The sequence below is a fragment of the Chlamydomonas reinhardtii genome, chromosome 8 (genome assembly GCF_000002595.2).
Source record: "Chlamydomonas reinhardtii strain CC-503 cw92 mt+ chromosome 8, whole genome shotgun sequence".
NCBI classification, from domain to species: Eukaryota; Viridiplantae; Chlorophyta; class Chlorophyceae; order Chlamydomonadales; family Chlamydomonadaceae; genus Chlamydomonas; species Chlamydomonas reinhardtii.
In genome coordinates, this window is record NC_057011.1 from 4,604,459 (window position 1) to 4,629,017 (window position 24,559).

The window sequence follows — 24,559 nt, forward strand, 5'->3', positions numbered from 1 at the left end:
TCATAAGAACAAATGTAAGTGGCTCCTCCATTGCTCCGGAGCGGCTTGTTTGCAGTCGGTAGCGCGATTGCGAGTTGCATTTGCGCGCGTTGAAGGTGTCTTGGCAGATTGCGCACCGCGCGTCACATACAGTTGTTACAACCAAATAAAGATGATGCTATCCACACGTGTAGGAGCGCCCGTGCGCGTCAGCCCGGGGCGATGCATCAGGTTTGTTTCACGGGAACTGCGCTTGGCTTGAGGACCCTCGCATGGCGGCATCCGTGCATACTCATGTCGATACTGATAGTGCCGAAGGGCTTACGCACTGCTCCATACTGCCGTGGGGACCAGCCAGCTGCAACACCCTGCTGTTAGGCGTGTATTGAGCTCGCGCCTCGCGCCGCGCGCCGTGCAGGGGCCTGCGGAGCGCCTGCCCGCCGATGCGGAGCTCCATCACGCTGCGGGCGTTCGCTGACGATGTCCCAGGTGTGCTGCAGGATGTTGGGGCCTGGCGGTTGCGTGGAAGCTTGCCGCTTGTGTGGGGGCAACGGAGGCAAGCGTTCCCAGGCACGCACGTACACACACGCCGGCCTAACAACAGCGCTGTCGCCTATAGGGCATTAACGACCTACAAGTATAATGCACGCACACACCTTCACGCATGCTCCTCGGATGTGTCGCCCACATCACCACTTACCCAACTCTGACACACGCACACGCATCACGCACAGGCATGTCCAGCGGTAACTGCATCACAGACGCCACCACCCGCAACCTGATCAAGGCGGTGGGGCCAGGCGGCGGCGGCGGCGGTGGCAGCAGCAGCGGTAGCGGCGGCGGCAGCGGCTCCGGTGGCGGCTCGGGTGGCAGCAGCGGCGGCGCGGGCGGCGCGGGCGATGGCAACGCGCCGCACCCCCTGCGCAACGTCACCTTTGCCTTTGCGGCCTTCCTGGCGGGTGGGTGGTGGCGCGTGCCGACGTGCGGGTGGGGGTGGGGGCACATACACACACACGCAGGGGGCAGGCGGATCGGCACTGCTGCGGGTGGGGTGTGCACGGGATCCCTGTGTTCAGTGCCAGAGGTAGTAGCCGGCGTGGGTCGTGGTAGTGGTGGAGGTGGTGGCGGAGGTGGTTGCGGAGGTGGGGGGTGGGGGGGTGGGTTTAGGGTTTGCCGCCATCAGGGCAATGCCGAGGCCTGTGACCGTGACCCTGCGGCGTTCAGCCGCCATCCCCTGCCCCGCCGCCTCTGGCGTTGCCCCCACCGCACCAACTGCCACGCAGTCGGCTGCAGCCTCAGCCGCTCCCGCGCGCACGCTCCCTCTGCTCCGCCCCTCCCACCCTCCCACCCTCACCCGACCTGCCCTACCCTACCCACTACCCACCCACCTCCCCAATGCACCCACCTTCCCAGCACGTGCACCCACCCACCTCCCCTGGGGACCTCCCCCACACGCGCCCACCTCCCCAAAGCACCCACCTTCCCAGCACGTGCACCCACCCACCTCCCCTGGGGACCTCCCCCACACGCGCCCACACGCAGTTGGCTCGGTGTTTGCCTACGTCAAGAAGGGCAGCACCAAGTCGCTGGGCGCGGGCGGCGGCGCGGCGCTCATCCTGGGCCTGTGCGCGCGCTCCATGGTGGGCGGCGCGGCGGCGGCGGCGGGGCCGGCCCGCGTGGCGTTCGGTGAGTGTGTGGCTTGGTTGATTGGGTTGGGGGGTTGGGCGGGTGAGTGCGCTCTGCACTATTACCGTGTGTGTGTGTGTGGTGGGGGGGTGTTTGGGGATGCATGCCTGGGCCTTGCAGCTGGCAGCCTGCGCTGCCTCCTGTCCCTTCTACCGCCCCGCCGCCCACGCCCTCCCTTCCATCGCCCCTCCATCTCCTCCTTCCCTCCCCATCCTCCCTCCATTCCCCTCCTCCCTTCCCCTCCTTCTCCCCCAACACCCAGCGCTGTGCACGCTGCTGGGCATCGCCATGGCCGGCCGCTTCAACAACACCAAGAAGTTCTTCCCGGCGGGGCTGGTGGCGCTCAGCTCGCTGGGGCTGGCGGCGGCGTTCGTGGGCGTGGGGCTGTGAGGACTGAGGAGGTGGTGTGGGATGGGCATGTGTGATGGGCATCTGGTGTGAGATGGGCATGTGTAAAAGGTGGAGGGCGTGGCGAGGTGGGGTTTGTGTGGCGTTGTGGCGATCAGCGTGCTGCACGAGGATTGGACTGGGGTTAAAGAGCGAGGGAGGAGCTGGCGAGCGCTGCAGATGACGCACGTTGCAAGGCATCTCACGTCCTCGATAAACGCAATGTGTAATGTAAGAAAACTTTGAAAGCTCATGTGCACAATCAAACTAGACCGCACACGGCAAAGCCACGAGGCAAAAGCAATAGACTTGGCAGTGAGAACAGTTCTCGCAAACGCAGATACAATTGAAGCCGCTAGTATCTGCACATGCGGCGCGATTAACGAGCAAAGAGGCGGCAAGGGCCTTCCAGATGCAGCTCTTTCTGGCGCCATTACTCTTGTGTTGCGGAACGCAGTTCAGTTGCCAACGCCGAACAGCATTTATGACTGCGTGGCAATTGGCCGCTCGAGCCCTGCAAGGTGGGTTTGTTGCGGGAGACCGTGTGACTAGGGGGAGGCCCGGGCTGCCATCATATGCCTGGGTACCTGATATACCGTAAGCAGGACTGGCACTGCACAAGGTGTGTCCGCTTTGGCCTCCTCCGACTCTGCCTGCGCCGTCCTCTCAGGGATGGGGCTGGCGATGGCGGCGGAGGCGCCAGCACAAGACGTGCTGCATTGCCCCAGCTGCGGCGGCGGAGCCACGTGAATGAGCGTTGGCCGGTGCACGAGTTGGAGGTCGGTGACGGGGTGCCTGACGGTGACGTAGCACCACGCCGTCACGTGTGGAAGGACACACGTGTCACACCCCACCTGGCGCGTATTTGGGCGCTCTGGGGGGCAGGGGCACAAATCAGAAGGCAAAAATGCATCGAACTGCCGGTGTGCGGTGTAGTGTAGACTGTGGAGCACAAACGCGCCCGCGCCGCCGTCAACTGCGTCACTCAATTTGCTGCAGGTGTTGATTGCTGCGGTCCGCGCGGAACGAGAACCAGGCTCGGAGCAGGAAGGGGTGCCTGCTGGGTCGTGTCAGACCCTCAGGCCGCAACAGCAGAGGCCCACTGCTTAGCCGCCGGCAGAGGCGCGCCGCATCGATTTCCGGAGCCTGGCGGCACAACTAGGTGGGCGGTTGAGCGCTGTACGGAACTGTGAAGAACAAGGGGTGTCAGCTTTGTACAGCTGGAAAATGGGCTGAGCCCCTAGAGCAAGGGATGTGACGATGGGTACCGGCGACATAAACAGCACCCTTGCAAGCCCAGCGGGACTGGCAAAGGGGCATACCAAAGGCACCGCCACGCCCTGTCCACGCCACTCCACACATGAGCCCGTGATACCTCATTCCAAATCCCTCACAAGGACCACAAACGGCTAGTGGGGCTCGGGCGCGTGATCCGGGGCCGCGACATAATTAAGGCGGGATCGGCACGCATGGTTCGGCTGTTGCACAAACTTTCGACATTCTTGCCCCAAGACGCTTGTCGTCGACATATTTTGATACATGGATGTAAGATATTCAGGGCCCGAGAGCTGTACTCGCGGACTGAAGAAAGTCAAGATGTCCATGGACTCGCGAGGTCGCTTCTCGCTCCGGCCGAGTTTTCCCTGCCGCCTATTTTTCTACAATAGGGAATAGCAATTAATAATACGTGGCGCTCGCGGTTTGTGCCAGTATGGTACTTTTTGTCGACACAGGCAGGCACGCACGCACGCACGCACGCACGCACGCACGCACGCACGCACGCACGCACGGACAGGGGCAATCCTGGGGGGCTTCGCCCCCCCCTGGATCGCTTCGCTCGGGGGGCTCAGCCCAAAAAACCAGCACATGGGAGTGCCACGCAAGCGCACATGGGTGTGCGTTGCAGCAGTGGTGCATGGCACACTACCCACGCACGCCGGCCCACGTTGGCGCACGCACGCGCCGCATGCAGGCTTGGATCCCGATGACGTGCGGCGTCGCAAGCGGCTGCATATAAAGGTCAACGAGCTGCGCACGAGGCTGGACAACGGGGAAGGTGGGTGGCTGGCTGGGCGGGTGCGTGCGTGCGTCCTGGGCATGCCATTACGCTGGTGCGCCGCGGCCCTACTCTGCGTGACGGCACTGCTACCACTGTGGTTTACTGCTGCTGGCACTGGCTGCGCTGTGGCTGCTGCAGAGATCTCCTCTGAGCGAGTGCGCTTTACTCGCAATCGAGCTGTGCACTGGGCGGTATGTTTGGCATGGTTGGGAGCGCCTGGGACCCGTTGGGTGCCCGTGTGTGACGCCCGTGTCTGACGTTCAGCACCGCTGCTGTGATGACAGCGGGGGGAGCAGGGATGATGAGCGCACTGGGAATGCAGTCGCGGAGCCTCATGACTGGCGTGTGCCGCAGCAGCCGCTGATAGCAGGGCCCTACCTGCGTGCAGGCCTGGTGCCGGAAAGCCTTTTTGCAGATGCCGGGATATGAGGTGGGTTATGGGGTGGCGGGCGGGGTGTGGTGGGTGGTTGTCCTGCAGTGTGATGATGCGGTGCGGCGCACAAATGGGCAACGCGGCGCGATGGTCATGACAGCCTATATATCACTTAAACGGCATGTCAATTGCTCGCTCTCGATCGGCCCGCGGGTTGGTACCATTTGTCCTTGCCTGCAGGGCACTGTGGACGACGTGTGCGCAGCACTGCTAGCGGACCCCCGCATCGCGCCGCTTCTCGACCACAGGTAGGCGATGAGGTGTGGAGTCTGTTCGGGCGGCGGCACTGACGGTACGCGGTCACTGACGGCGGGACCGGCTGACGTCCCAGCTGCTGCCCGTGGCTCGGCTTCACATGCATGCACGCAGGGTTTACGCTTCTCGGCGAAGGACGCCCTGCTGGGTGAAGAGGGTTCTGAGCACATTAACTCAGTGAGTCTCACCACATTCATGCACCACACTGACCTGGGCATGGCGGCAGCAGCGCGGTGCTGAGTGTCATGCAGATAAGAGGCACTGCCGCGGCCTGGACTGGAGAGCCCACCCCGCCGCCTGCACCAGATGCTGCATTGACTGCCCCGCATGATCGGGCCGCCGACATGCACACGTATGACACGGCACACAGGATTCCGGGGCTGGTCAAGACGGGTGAAAAACAGGGCAAGCTCATTGTCTACCGCTACGATTCAGAGGTAACGGCAGCTGCAGCCCGGAGAAGGCTGCAGCACTCGTGCGTGTCGTACTGCTGCTGCTGCCCTGCATGACTATCAAAACACGCACATTCAGGCACACCCAACACCGGCAAACCCGCCTGAATCTGATTTTTGTCACCGCGCCCACAAACACGCAGGCGGCAGAGCTGCTGGCGGCGGCTGCCAAGGCACGGCGGCGGCAGCGGGCGGCGTCCATGCCGCACCTGGGGCTGCAGCAGTAGCGGGCAGCAGCGGCAGTAGCACTGGCAGTGGCACGGCGGGTACAAGGGACAGGGATGGGTGGGTGCTGTTCAGGGCCTGCTGGAGAAAGCAGCAGGGCCAGGGACTCTTGCGGAGTTGTGGACTCCGAGCTCAGTGCGGGTGCGGTGCAGTGCGGTGCGGGATGTGCCGTACGCTGTGCGGTGTGGTGTGACGTGTGGAGAGGCGGGTGGGCGTGTGTGGTGTGTCACGGGCGGCAATAGGCTGAGGCCTGCCAGTGTCAGCATCCGCATGTTCGTGTGAGGTGTCGTGATGCGTCGTGTCGTGTTGTCGGATCCGTACCTAGCACAAGGCTGCAACTAGCGGCTGAAAGGCGGTGAAACAACAGCGACTGTTGCGCAGCAAGGAGTTGGCGGCGAGCGAGGGTGCGCAGCGGATGGCTGCAGGCGTCCTACGACCTTGTGGGCAGCGCAACTGTACAAGGACGCATGATGTAGCTAGCACGTAAGGGCAGCAGTGATACCAGTAATGTGCTGGCGTGTTGCAGACAACAACATATGCAAAGCGGCAAGCGCGGGTGCATGATGTGGGTACGTGCTCTACTCGGACAGTGCCCGTGTAAGGCGTAAGACTTGCATGGTCACGGGGCGGAAGCTGCGAAGACATTTGAGGAGACCTGAAGCCTGGCTGCCGTACGGTGCTATGCAAGCCGGCCTGTTGCCGTGATGTTACAAAGAATTCCCGATAAAGCGGTCTGGCCGCATATACCGGTATACGTACATGTACGCGCCCGTTGCGTCAGGACTTGCAATGTGTAGTGCAGTGCCGTGTAACACGACCGTCTCCTGAGCCCCTCATCATCCCCTAACTTGGAATGCCATTTGGTCACGTGGACACCGCGCAATCGCGAAGGGAAGCTGGGGGCTTGTGCTGTTGTGCAGAGTCGTGTGTACCGATGCGTTGGCACTGCCTCCGTGGCCACCGTCACCCCAAGTCACGTGTCACCCACATGTCCATTTAGCAGTCACAACATACAGCCCCTGTTGCTGTCGCCCCCAGGCCGCACATACAGCTGCACCCAAGCCACCATAATTCATTTACTACAATCATGCCATTAAATGCTGATATGCTTTGTTCGGTAATTAGCACTGTTCCCACTCTTAAAACCTACAAGATCAAGCATCGGTCCGAACACCTGTCCACAGCAGACCCTGCACCAGCACAAACCGCCTACGGCTGCTGCTGCTGCTTGCTTTGTTGCTTGCCGTTCATCAGGACTGCCTCTGCCACATCGCCCGACACCACCACCATCCGGGGCGGCGGCCGCCGAGTGGTCTCACCACGGCTGCGGCCGCCGCCGCCAGAAGGGCTGCGGCCTGAGGGCGCGCGACGCGGTAGTGGTGTGCCACCGCCGGTGCCTGTGTCTGGGAGTGGGGATGGTGGGCTGGGTGGTGCCGGCGGCAATGGTGCGGGCGGCAGCGGCGGCGCAGGAGGCGGCGGCGGCTGCCTCTGCTGCGGCCGCGGCAGTGGCGGCGGGCGCGGTGGGGGCCGCGGCGGCGGTGAGGGCGGCGGCCTTCTAACTGACGGCGGGGGCGGCGGCGGTGAGGCGAAGGCCGCTAGCAGGTTTGCCGGCGCGGTGGCGACAAGGCCGTCAATCTGTCGGATCAGGGAGTCCACTCGCTCCAGCGCCTGCGCGACCGCATCCATGGTGCTGCTGCTGACGGCGCCGGCGGCGGCGCTGGCGAGGCTGGTCAGCACCGCGCGCGTGCGTGTGGTGGTGGCGAGCAGCATGAGCAGGTCGGGTGTGGCCAGCGGCAGGCGGCCCTGCAGGTATCCCACCAGCTGTGCCGCCGCCAGCTCGGCGTTGTGCGCCACACTGGGGCTGGCCAGGGTGAGGTTGCCACCGGGGTCCGACACAAAGCCCGTCAGCACCAGACCCAGAGGACCCGTCACCGCGTTCACCTGCGCACGGGAATGAGCGTTGGGGCGTGAGATTGGATTGTGGTGGGATAGACAGGGCGTAGGCAGGCGGCGCGCATGGCATCATCATGCCTCACTAGCCACACCCAACCCATGCAACGTGAGAATGCGCACTCACCTCAAAGCTCCCCGGCGGAATCTGAGGCCGACTGCCACTGTCATTGCTACCGCCACTGCCTGCAGCCTGCTGCAGCCGCCGCCTCTGCCCTCCCGACCCCACGCCCGCAGCAGCCGCGGCAACAGCAGTAGTGCTGCTGGCATCCTCCTCCTCCTCCTCCTCCGTGTAGAAGGCTGCGGGCATGAGGTCTGGACCCGCCACCACCAGACCACCGCCGCCCGCCACGTACGACAGCAGACGCCGCTGGATGTACGGCTGCAGGTACAACGTGTCGTGCGTGCCAATGATGTACACCGAGCAGTTGTACGGCCGCGGCAACGGCAAAAGTACGGCATCGGATGTGGCGTCGGTGGTCGTGCCGTTCGTGCCATTCGCAAGCGCCGTGTCGTGTGGCAGGGGGCGGGCAAAGGCCCACAGCGGCACCTCAAGCCAACCACTGCTACTGCTGCTGTTGTTGCTGCTGTTGCTACTGCCATAATGTGTATCAAAAACCCTGGGTGCTTGTGACACCACGTAGGCTGCGGCTGTAGCAAAGTCAGGCCGCGAGACGCACAGCAAGCCCCCGCTGCTGCTACTGCTACTACTGCTGTTGCGGCTGGCAGTAGCAGCCCACCCCACCACGTTGACGAGCAGCCGGTCCATCGCCGGGTCACTGGCGCCGTTGGTCATCGCCCCAGTGCTAGTGCTACTGCCACCGCTGTAGCTGCTGCTGCCATTGCTACTGCCACTGCTGCAACAGCGTGTGACCATCTTCTCAGCGCCAAACACCGCCGCCCTGCCGCCGCCGTACCGTGTCGCCGCCGCCACCACCTGCTGCTGCGGGCTCAGCAGCAGCGCCAGACCGGGACCCAGCAGCGCAAGCGTCGTGGCGGGGTAGAGGTTGGGCAGCGTCTGCGGCACGTCTGACACCAACTCAGGATAGTCCTCAGCCGCGGACGTCGCAAACACACCGCCAGTGCTGTTTTGCAGGACCTCTCCAGATGGCAGCGGCGGCCGAGGCGGCGACGGCGGCGCGGCGTCAAGGCCGCCACCCCCGCCATCCGCGCCAACTGCAGGCTGCGAGGGAGTCCGAGGTGTGGGAGTTGGCGGCGGCGGCGATGGCGGCCGCATGGGAAGCGGCCGCGTCTGCGGCTCGCCCGCGGGTGATGGCGACCCCACAGTTGGCAGCGGCAGCGTGTCTGTCAAGTTGCAAGGACAGCAAGGGCCGCAAAGAACACAATGGGTACTCGAGGAGGTGTTTGGTAAACAACTCGGGGGACCCAATGCTCGGCAATCAACTAAGCAAGTACGCCCCCGCGACCCATCGCTAACCCTCGTCCCTCCCGCCCTTCCTTTGACGACCTCGCATCACCTGGGGGCGGCGTCAGGGAGCAGATCGCAAACACGGCATCTGCGCCCGTGCACGCTGTGTTTGAGTTAGACCCCGCATTGCCCGTGGAGTTGAGCGGCGGCCCCCGGCACGAACCCAAGGACGCCTCCTCCCCGCTGCACTGCGCGTAGCGCAGCCACTGCGGCTGTAGCAGCCGCTGCTCCGCTGCGTCTGGCACATCCGGCGGCAGTAGCTGCTCAGGGGAGCGGGGCTGGAAGGCGGCGCCCCCCCAGTACCCGGCAGCCCGGCACGCCACGCGAGCGGTGGCGTTATTCCACCACGCCTGGTTTGGGTAGGTACGGCTGCTGCACACGCCGCCCCACACGCCCGCCCACTGCACCTCCACCCGCCCAAGCACCGTCGCTCCACCTCCACCACTGCCACCGCCACCGCCACCGCCTCCGCCACCACCACCACTGCTGCCACCGCCGCTGTAGCTCGTGTTGAGCTCCACGAGGCGCGTGGGCAGCGGCGGTGCCTTGGGAGGGAGGACGTCTGCATGTAAACGGTACGGGGGATGCGAGAGTGTCGTCAGCGGGAGCGAGACGGCAGTGAGGCAGGGGGCGCAGGGGATTCACATGGACAGTAGGGATGGTGTCACGGTCTCTGGGTGATGGGCAGGGGGCAATGGGCCATGCATGTGCGTGTCATGGGATGCTTGACGGCCGCGCTTCCCAAGAGCTCCCTGTCCCCTGAGCCCGCCGAATGCGGCTGCCTCCTGCCCTCTATCCCCTCTGTCCCCTGCCCCGCGCCACCACTCACAGTCGAATGCAAAGCACCGCACGCCAGCCACGCTGTCGTTACCGCACCCCGCCGCCGCCGCCTCGGCGGCGCTGGCGTAAAAGGTCCCCACACACATCGACAGGTCCGTCTCGTCCCCCGCCGGGCACCGCACATCCGCAATCTGCGGAGGCCGCTCGGGATCCGCCCCAAAGGCTGACCCACGGATCGCGACGCCGTACGCATTTCGCAGCGTGTAGCTCAACTCCAGACACACAAAGGTTGCCGCCGCGTCATTCCAGCCGCGGTCACAGAGTGTGACCGCGCGGCCGTTGGGAAGCCGTACCGCGACGCGGCCCTGGGTGTAACCGTACGAGTACGGCGGGGAGCTGGTGTTGAGAAGTGCGATGCCGTTGAGTACGGTGCCGCTGCCGGTGCCGGGGCGGCTGCCGGTGACGGCGCTCGCCGCCAGGAGCTGAGTGACGAGGCCTGTGGGTCGTCAGCAGGGGGGCGGGGTGGGTGGGGAGCGAGGTGGGTGGGGGGCTAACTTTGAACCAATCTCGTGGTGGGCGAGGTTGGTGGGGTGGCGAGATGCGGGATGAGATGGGGGCGCGTGAGGGCGGAGGCGCGTGACGGCGGGAGGGCGGGGCAGTGGGAGGAAAGGATTAAGGCAGTGGGCGCGGAGAAGACAGGAGCAGGCACGGACCACTGGGCCCACGGTCGGCACAACCGCCACAACAGGTGCGTAGCAGCCAATGGGAGGGCCGGTGGGGGCACTCACGTTTCTGGCTGTAGCACGCCACCTGCACCACCGCCTCAGGCGGACACGCCGCAGGCAGCGTGCCCCGCCCCGTGCCGTTGGGCGCCGACCCCAGGCACGCCCCCAGCCCCGGCTCGCTGCCGTTGCATTGCAAGTAGGTGATGAACTGGGGCTGGTCCGCGGGCGGTGGGCCCGGGAGCAGGGCGTTCACAGTTCGTACACGGTACGCGTGCCCATCAGGGTAACCGAGCTGCCGGCACACCACCTGGGCGTGCGTGTCTCGCCACCAGTCAAAGGTGGCCAAGGCCGTGGTGCTGCACACGCCGCCCCACACGCCGCCCCACTGCACCTCCAGCCGCCCCGCCGCCACAAGCCCGGCCCGGGCGGCGGCGTCCAGTGCGGTCTGGTTGCCGCTGCTGACCAGGCGCAGGGGCAGCGGCGACGAGCCCGGCGGCGTCAGGTCTGCGGCGTTAGGGAACGCAGACGTGAGATTGTAGGATACGAATGTCATGGTACGAAATGTTATGACTGCCAAGCTGCATGAGCGGCCCCTACAGATGGAAGTTGCACGGCGTCATACAACCCATGAAACGCCTTGCTGTAAACCCATGACTTACAGTCGTATGCAAAACAGCGCACGCCCGCGATTGTGGTGTTGTCGCAGCCCGCCGCCGCCGCCTCGGCACTGCTGTTGTAAACGGTGCCCAGACAGTACCCAATGTTGGTTTCATCTCCCGCCGGGCACCGCACATCCGCTACCCATCTGGTGGCGGCGGCCGTACTGCCAAAGTACGAACCGCGGTACGCCACTCCGTACAGCAGCCGGCTTCGCCAACTCCCGTACTGCAACTGCCGACACAACGCAGATGCGGCGGCATCATCCCAACCCCGATCACACACAGCGACAGGAGGGTTCAGGTATCCAGTGGACACCTCGGCCCGACCCTGAATCTCGCCGTAGCCAAACTCCGGAAGACTGTTGTTACCGAATTGCCAGGTCAGTGTGGGCGGCTGGCCAAACATCTCGAGCAGCCCTGCAAGGAAATGGCAAATGGGAATGGATGGGATGGATTGGACTGAAGCATAAGTAGAAGGCATTCGCTTAATTAAACTTATACATGCATACGGTACGCGGTCACGTGTGTGCTGCCGCTTATCAGACAGCACAACACCTTTTTACTTGTGTAGTAATCAAGATCTGTGTGTGGCCCCACGCGACCCGTGAGCCAGGGGAGGGGCCCCGCCTGGAACGCCCATGCGGGGTCTGGCTCGAGATTACGATAAGTACGAGTTACACAAATTCTCCCGTATTCAAAACTCACGAGGCTGGCTGTAGCACGCCACGTGGACAGCATTGTCGGGCCCGTACGTGGCCCCAGTGCTGCTGTTGAGTGGCGGGCCCCGGCACGCCCCCAGCCCCGGCTCCGTGCCGTTGCATTGCAAGTAGGTGATGAACTGGGGCTGGTCCGCGGGCGGTGGGCCCGGGAGTAGAGAAGACGTGTTGGTGCCAACCACAAAGGCGTGTCCATCCGGGTACCCCAGCTGCCGGCACACCACCTGGGCGTGCGTGTCAGACCACCAAGACCGCGACGACCACGCTGGGGGCAAGCTGTACACGCCGCCCCACACGCCGTCCCACTGCACCTCCAGCCGCCCCGCCGCCACCAGCCCGGCCCGGGCGGCGGCGTCTAGTGCGGTCTGGTTGCCGCTGCTGACCAGGCGCAGGGGAAGCGGCGGCGAGCCCGGCGGCGTCAGGTCTGCGGCGGCGCGGGACGCAGACGTGAGATTGTGTAAGATGAGAAGCCACGTTATGGTACGAAGACGAATGTTACGACTGCCAAGCTGCATGAGCGGCCCCTACAGATGGAAGTTGCGCGGCGTCATACAACCCATGAAACGCCTTGCTGTAAACCCATGACTCACAGTCGTATGCAAAGCAGCGCACGCCCGCGATTGTGGTGTTGTCGCAGCCCGCCGCAGCCGCCTCGGCACTGCCGTTGTAGAAGGTGCCTAAGCAGGACCCCAGGTTTTCCTCATCCCCCGCCGGGCACCGCAGGTCCGCCAGCCACGCGACGGCGGACGCCGTACTGCCGAAGTACGAGCCCCGCAACGGCACTCCGTACGGCTGTACGGATCCCGTGTTGCGTGTGTACATGCCGCAGAAGGCCGAGGCCGCCGCCTCCCCCCAGCCCCGGTCACACAGGGCCACGGACCCCGCCAGCCACCCCTCCGGCCGGCCCTGTGTCTCGCCGTACCCCCCCGGCGGGCGGGACGCGTTGACCAGACCCCGGAGGGTCAGCTGCCGGCCCAACGCCGTGTTCAAACCTGCGGTCGAGCATTGCACGTGCACGTACGTGGCGGGCGGGCGTAAGGGCGGGCGCCGGTACCGTAGTGCGGGTCGATGGTTTGCGGCGGGAGCTTGTCATGTTGATGGATGGGAGCGCGTTGGCAAGCCGCTGGCAATGCTAGCGAGGCCTCGGCTGGAAGTGGGACACGTGCGTCACGGAGACCCAAGAGGCTCCACCACTTACGTTTCTGGCTGTAGCACGCCACCTGTACCGCGTCCTCGGGTCGACAGCCGCCATTGGACGGCGCGATCCGGGTTTGGTTGATCGGCAGGCCGCGGCACGCCCCCAGGCCCGGCTCGCTGCCATTGCATTGAACGTAGGTGATGAACTGGGGCTGGTCCGCGGGCGGTGGGCCCGGGAGCAGTGCCTTGCGCGACCCCACCCGGTACGCGTGTCCATCCGCATACCCCAGCTGCCGGCACACCACCTGGGCGTGATGATCTCGCCACCAGTTCCACTGCCCATAGGTACTGCTGCACACGCCGCCCCACACGCCGCGCCACTGCACCTCCAGCCGCCCCGCCGCCACCAGCCCGGCCCGGGCGGCGGCGTCCAGTGCGGTCTGGTTGCCGCTGCTGACCAGGCGCAGGGGCAGCGGCGGCGAGCCCGGCGGCGTCAGGTCTGCGGCGGCGCGGGACCGAAGTGTGAGGGACATGTAATGCGTCCGCCCACATAAACGTACGCCACCGTGGCAAGCAAGCGGAGGAAACGCAGCGCCGCCTAGCCCTGCTGCAACACTTCTGCATGTCCGACTGCATGCATATGTGCCCATGAGGCCGTGACTCACAGTTGTACGTGAAGCAGCGCACGCCCGCGATTGTGGTGTTGTCGCAGCCCGCCGCCGCCGCCTCGGCACTGCTGTTGTAAAAGGTGCCTAAGCAGGACCCGATGTTGGTTTCATCGCCCGCCGGGCACCGCAGGTCCGCAATCCACGCAGTAGCGGATGTCCTGCTGCCAAAGTACGAACCCCGGAACGCCACACCGAGCGGGCTCCGCTGGTCTGTCAGCCGCCGGCAGTAATCAGTCGCGGCTGCGTCATCCCAGCCCCGGTCACACACCGAAACGTAGCGGCTGTCAGTCAGAGTGATCCGGGGGTGGCCCTCCCAATCGCCGTAGTCAACCTCTGGCGGCAGCGGCCGCACAGCCCCACCGGTTTCAACGTTCAGCACGACTATAGTCCGGCCATCCAACGCGCTAGCCAGGCCTGCGTGAGTGAGCACGGCAGGCTTGATAACTGAAGGATACGTGACAGTGTGTTAAAGAGCACAAGGAAAACATTACGCGTAGGACAGAGTGTGTGTGTGTGTGTGTGTGTGTGTGTGTGTGTGCGTCAGTAGCTGCGCCAAGCTGCAGCAGTAACAGCACGTAATTGCACTCACGCTTCTGGCTGTAGCACGCCACCTGGGCCGTGAAGTCGGGTCCACACGATTTGTACGTGCTGTTAATCGGCCTGCCGCGACACGCCCCCAGCCCCGGCTCCGTGCCGTTGCATTGCGCAAAGGTGATGAACTGGGGCTGGTCCCGTGATGGCATGGGCGGCAGTAGTGGGGTTTGGGTCCCTGCGCTGTAGGCGTGCCCATCCGCCGGGTACCCCAGCTGCCGGCACACCACCTGCATACGCAAGTGCAGCCGATGTACAGTGTGTGTGTGTGGGGGGGGGGGGAGGGGTGTGTGGGTGTGTGCGTGTGTTGTTTGAGCGCGTGAGCATGTGTATCTGGTGTCACTCGGCCCGACTAATCGTCATAAGCAGTCGCTCGTGGACGGGCGCTGAGGCGCTGAGCGCGGCCGAGGAGAGCTGCTGGAGGCATTGGTCGCAGCTAGCGCATTATCCGCGTATGTGGTTACCACATGGTGACTACGCTAGCTAAGCACACACACAGCACAGCTAAGTGCGGCGCGACCCCCTTCACCCCACCTGAGCGCGTGCGTCGTCCCACCAAAAGTCGTAGTATGGGTTGCTGCACACGCCGCCCCACACGCCGCCCCACTGCACCTCCAGCCGCCCCGCCGCCACCAGCCCGGCCCGGGCGGCGGCGTCCAGTGCGGTCTGGTTGCCGCTGCTGACCAGGCGCAGGGGCAGCGGCGGCGAGCCCGGCGGCGTCAGGTCTGTGGCGGCGGGGAATGCACACGAGGGCGTCGTCGCTGGAGGACAGTGAGGGGTCCATCCAGACTAACAACCCGGCGTTCATTATAATCGTCCCACCGCACATACTCCACTCATCACCTGCCGCGTAACAGAGGCAGTAACAGCAACAGCGTAGCAGCAGCAGCAGCACCAGGCTAGCACCAGTAGCTAGCAGCAAGCCCCGCACGAACCCACTACTCTTCATCAGGCAACACACGCACACCCACCCCCACCCCCCAACCCCCCCACACACACGCACACGCCCTTGCACTCACAGTCGTACAGGAAGCACGTGACGCCCGCCGCCTGGTCCAGGCCGCACCCGTCCGCCGCCGCCTCAGCCGCGCTGTCGTACACCGTGGCGGTACAGTTGCTGCCCAGCTTCCCCCCCGCCGCCGCCGCCCCCGCCGCATCCGACCCCAGGCCCGGGCACCTGATGTCAGCTACCAGCACCGGCAGCAGCTGTGACGGTTGGCCAAAGACTGAGCCGTTGGTGGGGACGCCGAAGCGCCAGGAGCTAGAACGCTGGGCGCACAGGTCGGAGGCGAGGTCGTTGCCCCAGCCCCGCGCGCACACGCTGCCGCGGCGGCCGTCGGGAAGGGTCACCTCCGCCCGGCCCCAGAGGTCACCGTAGCGGCTGGGGAGCTGGGAGGTGGCAGCGGTGACTGCGAACCGCGTGCCCTTTGGCAGCTGCTGCTGCAGAGCCGCATCTGCTGCGGTTGTTCCCGGGGGGTGTAATTGGTGGTGGAACGTGCGTAGCAGAGGGGAGGAGAGGGGAGGGCGGGGCGGGGGTGGGGGCATGTGCAGGCAAGGTAAGGGCGCTCTGACGAGGAAAGTTGCATAGCAGCTACGTTCCCATGTGGGCCGCTTACCGGTATAAAATGCGCCTAGCAAGCACGCAGCGACGACAGCAGCAAGTAGCGACCGCAATGTGAGCGACAGTCGCCACCTTCCACGCACGGTCAGTGCCATCGCCCCCGCCCTCCACGCCCGGCCGGCCGCGCCATTGTTCAACATAGGCGCGGGTATATGATAGCACACATGATTCTACGTGCCTTGCTCATCTGTTAAATCAGCCCTGAGCTCAGCGTGAAACTGCCAGCTTTGTGGTGTTTGGGGTTGGGAAGCGTGGGCGATGAGCGATTATACAGACTAATATGCGTACAAGTATACTACTGCCCGCTGCAAGAAATGCCTGCGATATGGGCGGCGTAACTTCTACAGTTTAACCGCCCCAAGTCACAATTATCTATCATGAAAGGGTTTCAGACGAAACTACAATTTGAGGCTACCCTTGCCTAGACCACCAGTTCGGGTTGGAAACTCTAATGGGAAATCGGCGGACTTCGCGTACACTCACGAGCTGAAGGAGTTCTCTGCCTCGCTGAAGCCAAACATGTTGTTAGAGTTATGTAATTTACAGTTCTCAAGGTGCCGGGGTGCGCCGTGCGGAGTTGGGTGATGACTTGGGATTCAGTGGTCGTATCTTACGAAGGCGAGCTCGAGGCAGTTCGAAGCAGCCTCAGAGCAGCAGCGGGTTTGCCCGGAAAGCACCTTGGTCAACGGCAAAATAATCCTGTGCACCCCGCGCCCCACGTTAAGTGCGCCGCACACCGTAACTCGCCTGGTACACATAGTAGTCGGACCTCGCATGCACGCAGTCAGCCTGCTCCAGTTCCTCCGCCATCTGCACCTTCACCCCACCTTCACCCCACACACAGCGACACCCATCGCCCGCCCTGCCAACCCACCAGCATACAAACCGTCGACAGCAGCGGCTGCACGTTTACACACGCACACGCAACCCCTGCAGACCCGCGGCTCCCACGCCAGCGCGTCACAACGCCCACACAGGGCGCTGGCGCATGCGCCGCAACTCCTCCAGTGTCCCGCCGACGCCAGCAAACGCGCACAATATCAACCCCCACGAACACACACGCACAGCCACACAACACACGCTCCGCAAGTACATCATTTGACGAGAGCACGTCGTCCGTGCCAGCGTGCCTTCGGGGGTTCAGATGTCCGTGAAAGACGCAAAAGGGGGCAATGCCAGCAATCCATCCGCGGCCTTGCAAACCAGGCGGATGCCGCATCCGAAGGACGCGCAGCAAAAACGCAAAGCGAGCAACAGCCAAAACAGCCAAGAACAAAACATCACACAACACGACGGCTCACCACAAGAACCCACACGCGCACACAGTGTCCTCTGCCCAACCGGACGCCGACAAATGCGAACAACAGGGCAGCCCGCACACATCACACACGCGGCTAATGAACAGTCGAGTCGCAAGTGCGTTGGTTGGCTGATGCTCTCAGCCCCGAGCCCTCTCACCCCCAAGCCCTCTCATCCCCGAGCCCTTTCATCCCCGAGCTCCCTCACAGACGCCCCGCACCAGCGCCACACGCTCCGCCCCGCTTCCTTGCAGTCTCAAGCACTACGCCCGGGCCGGTGCAGGCGCATGCTGCCTCCGCCTCCTCCGCCCCGCCGGCCGCCGCCGCGCCCGCCCTTGCCATCCTTTCCACCTCCTCCTCCACCGCCCGACCGCCGCCGCGCGCCCTCCGCGCCGCCGCCCTCCTCGCCCTCGCTCCCCTCGCCCCTGGCCTCCTTGCCCTCCTTCGCCTCCCCGCCGCTCACCCCACCGCTCCCCCTGCTACTGCCGCTGCTACTGCCGCTGCTGCTGCCGGCCTGCTGCTGCTGCTGCCGCTGCGCCACGGGCTCGGTGCCGTCCTCGCTGCGCAGGGGCTCGGGCGGTAGGGCGTTTGAGGCGCGCAGCACGCCGATTACGCTGCTGTACTCGAGCAGCTCGGTGGCGCCCGGCAGGGGGGCGATTTGGGCTGGGCGTGTGGAGGAGAGGAGGCGGGGAGGAGGAGGGTTGCGTGCGGTAGTTAAGCAGAGGGGAAACGGAGTTCCCGGCAGGGGCGGTAAGAGTTGGGCAGGATGGGAAGGTGGCGGTAGTGGTGGTTGAAAGGTGGTGGTCACGAGTGGTGGTGGTGACCCTGACCCATGGAGCTGCTATGTGACAACCCTCCCTTCCCAGCACCATTGCCACTCCCAGTCCCTCAAACACGCGCCTCCTCCGCACTCCGCAGTCTCTGCCTCCGCCCTGCCTACTCCCCCCGTTTGGGTTGGTATCTACAACCCTCCTACTACCCCCCACGCCCTCCTTCCTCGTCCCCCCTTCCTCCCTCCCTCCTACCCCTCCTCCTGCCTCCCCCCTTATTCCCGCCCCTCCCGCCCCTCCCGCCCCCCCGCTCACCTCCGCCGAACATGCCGCCGGTGGGCAGCGGCAGGTAGGCGTTGATGGTGCTGGACTCGGTGAGCTCGGCGCCCGAGGAGGTGGGCGTGCGCTCCACGTCACTGCAGGGGGGCAAGGGGGGGCAGGAGGAGGGCAGGGGGGGAGGGAGGGGGAGGGAGGGAGGGAGGGGGCAGGAGGGCTTTACATTCAGGACTAGTTAAGGAAGTCGTAGGGGCAGGAGGGCAGGAGGGCAGCGCAGGAGAAGGGGGAGGGAGGGAGGGGGGGCAGGGGGTCCCACTCATGACTAGGCAAGGAAGCGGTAGACCGTAGGCCATCATACTACCGGGGGAGGCAGTGGGGTGCGGAGATGAGATCGACCAGCCGCAGTCACAGCCACACACAGGCCACTTCCCCTCATAAGGCGCACGTACACGCAAGACACCCCGCTTCCCACTCCCCACCCCTCCACCTCTCCCTCCGCCTCCCCCGCCTCCCCCATCTCCCCCTCCGCCTCCCCCGCCGCCCCACCACTCACGTGAACACCAGCGCCCCGAAGCTGGGCGGCAGCGGCTGCCCCGCCAGCACGCGGCGCAGGTCGTCGCGCTTGTAGGCCAGCAGCTGGGCGCGCAGGTCCTCGGACAGGCCCGCCGGGTCGCGCACCACCACCTGCACAAGCACCAGCAGGCAGCAGCAGGCAGTAGCAGCAGCAGCAGGCAGCAGCAGGCGAGGTGAGGCGAGGTGAGGCCAGGCGGGAGCGGGGCGGCCAGACAGACACATAACCCCGACAGCATGCCTGCCTCAAACCCCTCTCATCCTATCGACCCCAGTCACCCCCTCGCCTCCACCGCACCTCCTCGCCCCCCCCCATCCTCTCCTCTCCCCCACCCACCCACCTACGCCCGCGCCTCGTCCCTCGCGCCTTGCCACTTTCTTCCCCAACCTGCCCCTGCTTCGCCCTGCCTGCCCCCCCCCCCCTGCCCCACTGCCCCCTCTCGCTTCAGCCCTTCGACGTCTACATTCCATCCCCCTACACTGCCACATACCAGCCCCCTCCCCCTGTGCCTGACTCACCTTGACGCGGTACCCCCTCCGCACCTCGCCGTCAACCATCATGGTGCCAAACTCCTGGTCCACACCCTTGAACTGGAGGGGGTGGGGGGTGGGAGGGGAAAGGAACGCGGAGGGGTTGCACAGATGTTTGGGAAAGCGGGAGCGAGGAGGGGTGCGGGTTGCAATCATGAGTACATGAGAGGTGAGACGTAGCCGGGCAGGGGAAGGGGGGGAGGGCGAGGGGGAGCAACGCCCCCTCCCCCACCGTTCCACCCCTCTCTGGCGACTTATCATTCCCAATGCTGACAACATCGCCCCTGCCTCCTCCCCACACGCCTCCCTTCCTGCCCCCGTCCATAAGTACAATCGCTTGCATCTGTCGCCTCTGCCTGTGCTCCGCTAGTTTGGCTTGGTTTGGTTTAGCTTGGGCTGGTATTTACAACAACCCCCCCCCGCCTACGGTCCCCCCAACCCCTCTCCCCCCCACCCCCCCACCTCCATGATCTCCCAGTCTGCCGGCCCCAGCTCCTCCAGCGGCTTGCTGGTGTCCGCCGCCACCGCCACCGCCGCCGTCTCCAGCACCTCCTCCCAGGCGGCGCTCTCGCTGCCCAGCGCCTCCACCTGGCGGGGCGGGGGGGGGGAGGGCAGGAGGAGGAGGAGGAGGAGGGGGAGGGGGAGGGGGAGGGGGAGGAAGGTAGGAAAGGGGTCAAGGCATGACTGGTTAGGAGACGGGAGTGTTTGGCGGTGAGGCGTTGGGGAGCGGGTCAGTCGTCCGTGACAGATGGGTGCACAGGTGCACAGGAGGCGGGGCGAGCTGTGTGAGAATGTGTGTATGGTATCGGCCGCCCGCCCTCGTATGCAGCTGTCCGGCACCACCCCTCCACAGCCCCCCCCCCCCACACACAACCCCGTCCCAGCCCCCCCCCACCGCATCGCGCCTCGCCTCCCCCTCCTCCCCGTCCCGATTGGTCGCTCCCTCCCCCTCACCACATCGATGATGGCGGCGATGGCGGGTGTGCCGCTCACGCCCATGCTCGCCAGCGCCCCCATGATGATGGCGTCGTCGTCGTCGTCATCATCATCGCCCCCCACCACATACCCCGTGTCGTCGTCATCATCACTGTCCGAGTCATCCCGCACACCCCCCGGCCCCGAGCCAGCCAGCCCGCCGCGCGTGACGAAGCCGCCGCCGCCAAAGCCCAACCCGCTGCTGCTGTTGCCCAGGGCGCGCTTGAAAGCCTTGAAGTCCAGGTTGCTACTGCCGCTGCTGCTAACACTGCTGCTGCTACTGCCGGCGCCAGTGGCGCCGGCGGCGCTGCTGCTACTGCTGGCGGCACCAGCGGCCGCGTCGCGGTCGGGCGTGGCTGTAGCCGAGGAGGACGGCGAGGTGCCGGTGGGGCCGGTGCTACTGCCGGTGCCGGTGCTGCTACTGCCGCCGGCGGGGGGCAGGGGCGTGGGCGGCGCCTCCCTGGCGTCACTGAGTGTGAGGATGTGTCCGGGCGGCGAGGGCGAGCCCATGCCGGCGGTGGTGGCCTCCACACGCCAGATCATGGGCGTGGGCGCGCGGTAGCCCTGCGTGTGTGTGTACGTGTCTGTGAGTGTGCCACGGGGGTGTGTGTTCCCCCAAACCCCGTGTGTTTGTGTACGCATGTCAGGGAGCGCCAGACAGGAGGACACAGCTGCAGCTCAGTGGCTATCATTGTGGTGGCGCACGTGGGTGCCCGCTATCACACGGCTACTCGAGATGATCGGACTTACCTCACGCCAACCAACCCTGTAGACAACCATCCATAAAACACAAACACGCACACACAGAGACACACACAGACACAGATATGCCGTTGTTTCCGTCTTGGTGTTCCACGCCTGCCCTCCCAGCCCCCACCTGCGACACGATGGTGTCAATCTTCACGGCCCCATGCAGCACCAGGCACACCGCGCCGTACAGGTACATGCCGTTGCTCATCTCGCCGCCGCCGCCATCCGACTCCTCAGAGTCCGCCTCGGCGGCGGCGGCGCCGCCCGCCGCCGCGGCGCCGCCGCGCTGGCGGCCGTCGCCGCTGCCGCCGCCAGTGAGCTTGTTGAAAAGGTTCAACGACTTCTGAAGCCAGCCGCCGGCGGAGCCGGCGGTCGGCGGCTCCGCCGCCGCGGCGACAGCCGCAGGGGCGGCGGCGGAGCCGCCGCCGGCGGACGCCGCCGCCGCTGCGGCGGCTGCTGCGGCGGCCGCGCCTAGGGTGGCGCGTGTGGGCGGCTTGACGCGGGTGCGCACGTCCTTCTCCGCGCTCCAGGCGAACATGGCGCGCTGACGCGAGCGCACGCCCACGCTCAACATGCCGCCTGCGGGGGGGGGGGGTACATTCATGATTAGATAAGGAAGTGGTAGACGGTAGACCATCTTGGGGAACATCAAGCGTTACCGACGACCGGGGGGGGGGGTGACAAGAGACCGGGCAGGGGCCGGCAGGCGGCGGGTTGCGGGGGACGCAAAGACCGGGTCGCGCGAGGTCGCGACTGAGCGAGTGTGTGCCCGTGTCTACTGGCTGTGCTCTCCCCTTTCTGCACGTGCCGTGTGCGGCGGCGCGGCGCTGCGCCACCCCGGCGGTGGCTGCCAGCTACCCCGCACCTCCGCGAGACGGCTGACCCCCGTCCTGCACATTCCCGCCACGCCACGCCACGCGTGCCATACACACACGCATGTCTCCTCCCCTTTCCAAGCGCCCGTTCCCCCCGCTCCACGCACCCAGCTTGGCGGCCCGCGGGAAGGAGTAGTCCAGCCCCTCCAGTATGTTGTACAGCTGGCTGAAGCGCGGGTCGCTGAACAGCACGAACGAGGTGTGCTTGGGCGAGGAGGCGGCGGAGGCGGAGGCGGAAGAGGAGGAGGCGGCGGAAGGTGAGGGGGCGGGGCTGTCCGCCGGCACGCCCACAAACTCCGCCCAGCGCTCCACCGCAGCGTCTGGTGTAGGTGTGTGGTTGTGGCGTGGTGTGGGGTGTGGGGGTTACATGCGAGGGAGGCGGGGGCGGGCAGCGATGTGCGCGTGCAGCGACAGGCAGATGGCTTAGGTTTGTCGGCGTCTGCTCAACACATCCATAGACCCCCTCCCACGTGCCCGCCCTCCAGCCCTCACGCCCAGCCCACCCCCAGCCCAGCCCACCCCCCAGCCCTAGCCGTCACGCACCCTCCTCGGGCACACTGCTGCGCAGCGTGTGGAACACCCGGATGTCGGTCTGTGGGGCGTGGGTCCGTGTGGGGTTACATTCATGATTAGTTAAGGAAGTGGGTGGAGTTTTGAGGGGGGCACAGCAGCGGGGCGGAGGTCAGCCGAACAGCCCAGCCAGCCCAGCCCAGCCCAGCCCAACCCCTACAGCCCAACCGCCGCGGCACTGACCCCACCCTCCTCTCCGACTTGAACGGACGGCTCCCCCTCCCTCCAGCCCCCCTACCCTTCCCCTCCCTCCACCCCCCCCCCTGCCCTCCCCGCTCGCTCACCCCGGGCAGCGACGCCAGTGTGAGCGACAGCGCGGGCTCGCCGTCCGCCTCGCCCGTGCCCTCGCGCCCGCCGCCCATGACGCCAAACGCCTGCGGAGTTGGAGGTGGGAGGAGGGTTAGAGCGTGGTCCGAGGAGGGCTAGCGGGAGCAAGGTAAATGAGCGTGAAAAAGAGCGGGCAGGATCAGGAGCGGAAGTGAGCGGAGTGACCGAGAGGCAGGGGCGGCTCCAAAGTGGGGATCACGCAGTGGGCTGGTTTACAAAGCGCGGGCGTGTCTGCCACCGGGATGCCGCAGGAGCCGGCAGCGGTGACCCGGCGACCCGGCGGCCACACAACCACCCAGCGCCCGGACTCGCCCTCCATCCCCCCCCCCTTTGGGCTGGTATCTACAATTCCCCCCGGGGGCCCTGCTGCACCCACCGAGCAGCCGAACACGTGCTTCAGCGAGGGCAGCCGCTCCCGCAGCAGCGGCACCAGCCGGTCGAAGTCGGAGCCAAAGGCCGCAGACACAAACACAATCGCCAGCTCCGGCTCGGGGCTGCTGCTGCCGCCGCCACTGCTACTGCCGCTGCCGCTGGCGCTGCTACTGCCGCCCACGTTGCGCATGCCGCGCCGGATCTGGGCGATGCATTCATCGATGGCGTCCTGTCGGGGCGTGGCGGTTCACGGGTGTGGGCGGCACAATTGCCCGGCAGCGCAAGACACGAAGGGTTTGCTGGACACATGCGCACGCCGGCCCGGTGGCCTTGGGTCCTGGTGCCGGCCCCGCGTGCCTCTGTTCCCGGCCTGTTTACGCCCTGTTTGCGACCTGGGCCCGACTCGTCCCCGGCCGGTCCTGTCCCCACCTGCCCGTCACTGCCACTGGCACCCGCCACTGCCGCCGCCGGCCCAGCCAGAGGCACACGCCCCACAGCAGGCGCCCCCCGCTCCACCCCAGCCATCCCCGCAACCCCACCTCCAGCGTGGAGCGGCGGGACAGGTAGCAGCCCCAGTGGATGGGCCCCTCGGGTGTGCGGACCTCGGTGGCGATGCGGCCCTGCGAGTGCGAGGTGGCGCCGCCGCCGCTGCCGAAGCCGGAGCCGCGGCCGCCGGCCTGGGGCGGTGGACAGCGCAGCGGGCGCCGCGGCGTGGAGGGGCCCGCGTTCAGGGTCGAGAGCGTAGGCACGCCTGCGGTCGCGGCACCGGCCCGGCATGGCAGCCCAGACGGCGCGCAGCCGGCCGCACTGTGCCTTAGACGACCAGCGGACGAAGGAACGCTGTGCGCCGTGAGGGACTGCTCCGCAACACCAAGCGCAGATGGCGAAGCCCGCAGGCTGGGCGTCACACCCAATGCAACATTACGCGGACATCTAGAACGCTTGCTCAACATGTCGCGAGGCGATGCAGCCACGGTCTCTGCCCGGGCTCGCGCCATCTGGGGCCTTGCACTCGAGTGCAAACAAGACAGTTCTGTGAAACAACGTTCCTAGACCTGGATAAATATACCAGTGTAGTAGGCAGCAATGCTTAACGTGTTGTCTGCAGGTCGCGGGGACTGGACTTGCATACAGTACCCCTTCGCTATAAGTTTGCTGTGTACTGCTATCCTTGTTTCTTGCAAAAGCGTTTTGTGCAGAATATGCAAAAAGGGCTCACGGTGCCAATCGGCAAGGATATCATCATGAAGCGACGCGACGTTCCGCCCCGGTCCGCCCCAGCGAAGGACGGGGAAACCTGATAGAGCCGTCACATCTTGCCTGTGGCTTACATCGAAAGCGCCTAGAGGCGAAACCCTAGGCCGACTCGTGAACCCAGGGGCCCCAGTCCCCCCCCCCCCCAATTGCCCCATGTTGCCCCCCCCCCCCCAGGAGAAACGCCTGTGCCTTGTGTATCACTGGAGCACCTGGGGGACTTGTATGTACCCAGGAGG

The 24,559-nt window shown here is 65.7% G+C and overlaps 4 protein-coding genes across 4 annotated transcripts; 2 read left to right on the forward strand and 2 right to left on the reverse strand.

Annotated features, from left to right (window-relative positions):
* Positions 1–106: 106 nt before the first annotated feature.
* Positions 107–2,299, forward strand: CHLRE_08g383300v5 (uncharacterized protein). The gene is made up of 5 exons (XM_043065318.1): positions 107–210; positions 398–468; positions 714–938; positions 1,522–1,665; positions 1,928–2,299. Exons 1-5 carry the CDS (start codon positions 152–154, stop codon positions 2,053–2,055), a joined length of 627 nt encoding a protein of 208 aa, XP_042922319.1. The 5' UTR covers positions 107–151; the 3' UTR covers positions 2,056–2,299.
* A 1,127-nt stretch (positions 2,300–3,426) lies between these two features.
* Positions 3,427–6,158, forward strand: CHLRE_08g383350v5 (uncharacterized protein). Its single transcript, XM_001694262.2, has 8 exons — positions 3,427–3,785; positions 4,025–4,108; positions 4,250–4,302; positions 4,500–4,541; positions 4,725–4,792; positions 4,914–4,976; positions 5,170–5,236; positions 5,395–6,158. Exons 1-8 carry the CDS (start codon positions 3,764–3,766, stop codon positions 5,476–5,478), a joined length of 483 nt encoding a protein of 160 aa, XP_001694314.2. The 5' UTR covers positions 3,427–3,763; the 3' UTR covers positions 5,479–6,158.
* Positions 6,159–6,160: 2 nt separating this feature from the next.
* Positions 6,161–16,206, reverse strand: CHLRE_08g383400v5 (uncharacterized protein). Its single transcript, XM_043065319.1, has 14 exons — positions 15,748–16,206; positions 15,151–15,588; positions 14,666–14,856; positions 14,130–14,361; positions 13,538–13,954; positions 12,934–13,371; positions 12,326–12,727; positions 11,725–12,159; positions 11,020–11,436; positions 10,424–10,864; positions 9,685–10,131; positions 8,905–9,417; positions 7,554–8,731; positions 6,161–7,417 (listed from the first exon to the last, which is right to left on the reverse strand). Exons 1-14 carry the CDS (start codon positions 15,845–15,847, stop codon positions 6,686–6,688), a joined length of 6,381 nt encoding a protein of 2,126 aa, XP_042922320.1. The 5' UTR covers positions 15,848–16,206; the 3' UTR covers positions 6,161–6,685.
* Positions 16,207–16,280: 74 nt separating this feature from the next.
* CHLRE_08g383450v5 (uncharacterized protein) lies at positions 16,281–24,326 on the reverse strand. The gene is made up of 12 exons (XM_043065320.1): positions 23,606–24,326; positions 23,071–23,295; positions 22,652–22,741; positions 22,341–22,389; positions 21,905–22,117; positions 21,050–21,501; positions 20,152–20,736; positions 19,660–19,785; positions 19,186–19,257; positions 18,650–18,780; positions 18,136–18,236; positions 16,281–17,713 (listed from the first exon to the last, which is right to left on the reverse strand). Exons 1-12 carry the CDS (start codon positions 24,017–24,019, stop codon positions 17,307–17,309), a joined length of 2,865 nt encoding a protein of 954 aa, XP_042922321.1. The 5' UTR covers positions 24,020–24,326; the 3' UTR covers positions 16,281–17,306.
* Positions 24,327–24,559: the final 233 nt, after the last annotated feature.

Bases quoted from the DNA above. Each gene is read 5' to 3' on its own strand.
- CHLRE_08g383350v5 (XM_001694262.2), top strand. From the start codon at position 3,764: ATGGTACTTTTTGTCGACACAG. The intron at 4,542-4,724 runs GTGGGTTATGGG...CCTTGCCTGCAG, and splicing joins TGCAGATGCCGGGATATGAG to GGCACTGTGGACGACGTGTG. The intron at 4,793-4,913 runs GTAGGCGATGAG...GCATGCACGCAG, and splicing joins GCGCCGCTTCTCGACCACAG to GGTTTACGCTTCTCGGCGAA.
- CHLRE_08g383300v5 (XM_043065318.1), top strand. From the start codon at position 152: ATGATGCTATCCACACGTGTAGGAGCGCCCGTGCGCGTCAGCCCGGGG. The intron at 211-397 runs GTTTGTTTCACG...CGCGCCGTGCAG, and splicing joins AGCCCGGGGCGATGCATCAG to GGGCCTGCGGAGCGCCTGCC. The intron at 939-1,521 runs GTGGGTGGTGGC...GCCCACACGCAG, and splicing joins CTTTGCGGCCTTCCTGGCGG to TTGGCTCGGTGTTTGCCTAC.
- CHLRE_08g383450v5 (XM_043065320.1), bottom strand. From the start codon at position 24,019: ATGTTGAGCAAGCGTTCTAGATGTCCGCGTAATGTTGCATTGGGTGTG. The intron at 22,390-22,651 runs GTGAGCGAGCGG...CACGCCCCACAG, and splicing joins CACTGGCGTCGCTGCCCGGG to ACCGACATCCGGGTGTTCCA. The intron at 18,237-18,649 runs GTGAGTGGTGGG...GCCCCCCTGCAG, and splicing joins TTCGGGGCGCTGGTGTTCAC to TGACGTGGAGCGCACGCCCA.
- CHLRE_08g383400v5 (XM_043065319.1), bottom strand. From the start codon at position 15,847: ATGGCACTGACCGTGCGTGGAAGGTGGCGACTGTCGCTCACATTGCGG. The intron at 15,589-15,747 runs GTAAGCGGCCCA...GAACAACCGCAG, and splicing joins GCTAGGCGCATTTTATACCG to CAGATGCGGCTCTGCAGCAG. The intron at 9,418-9,684 runs GTGAGTGGTGGC...GTTTACATGCAG, and splicing joins GCGGTGCTTTGCATTCGACT to ACGTCCTCCCTCCCAAGGCA.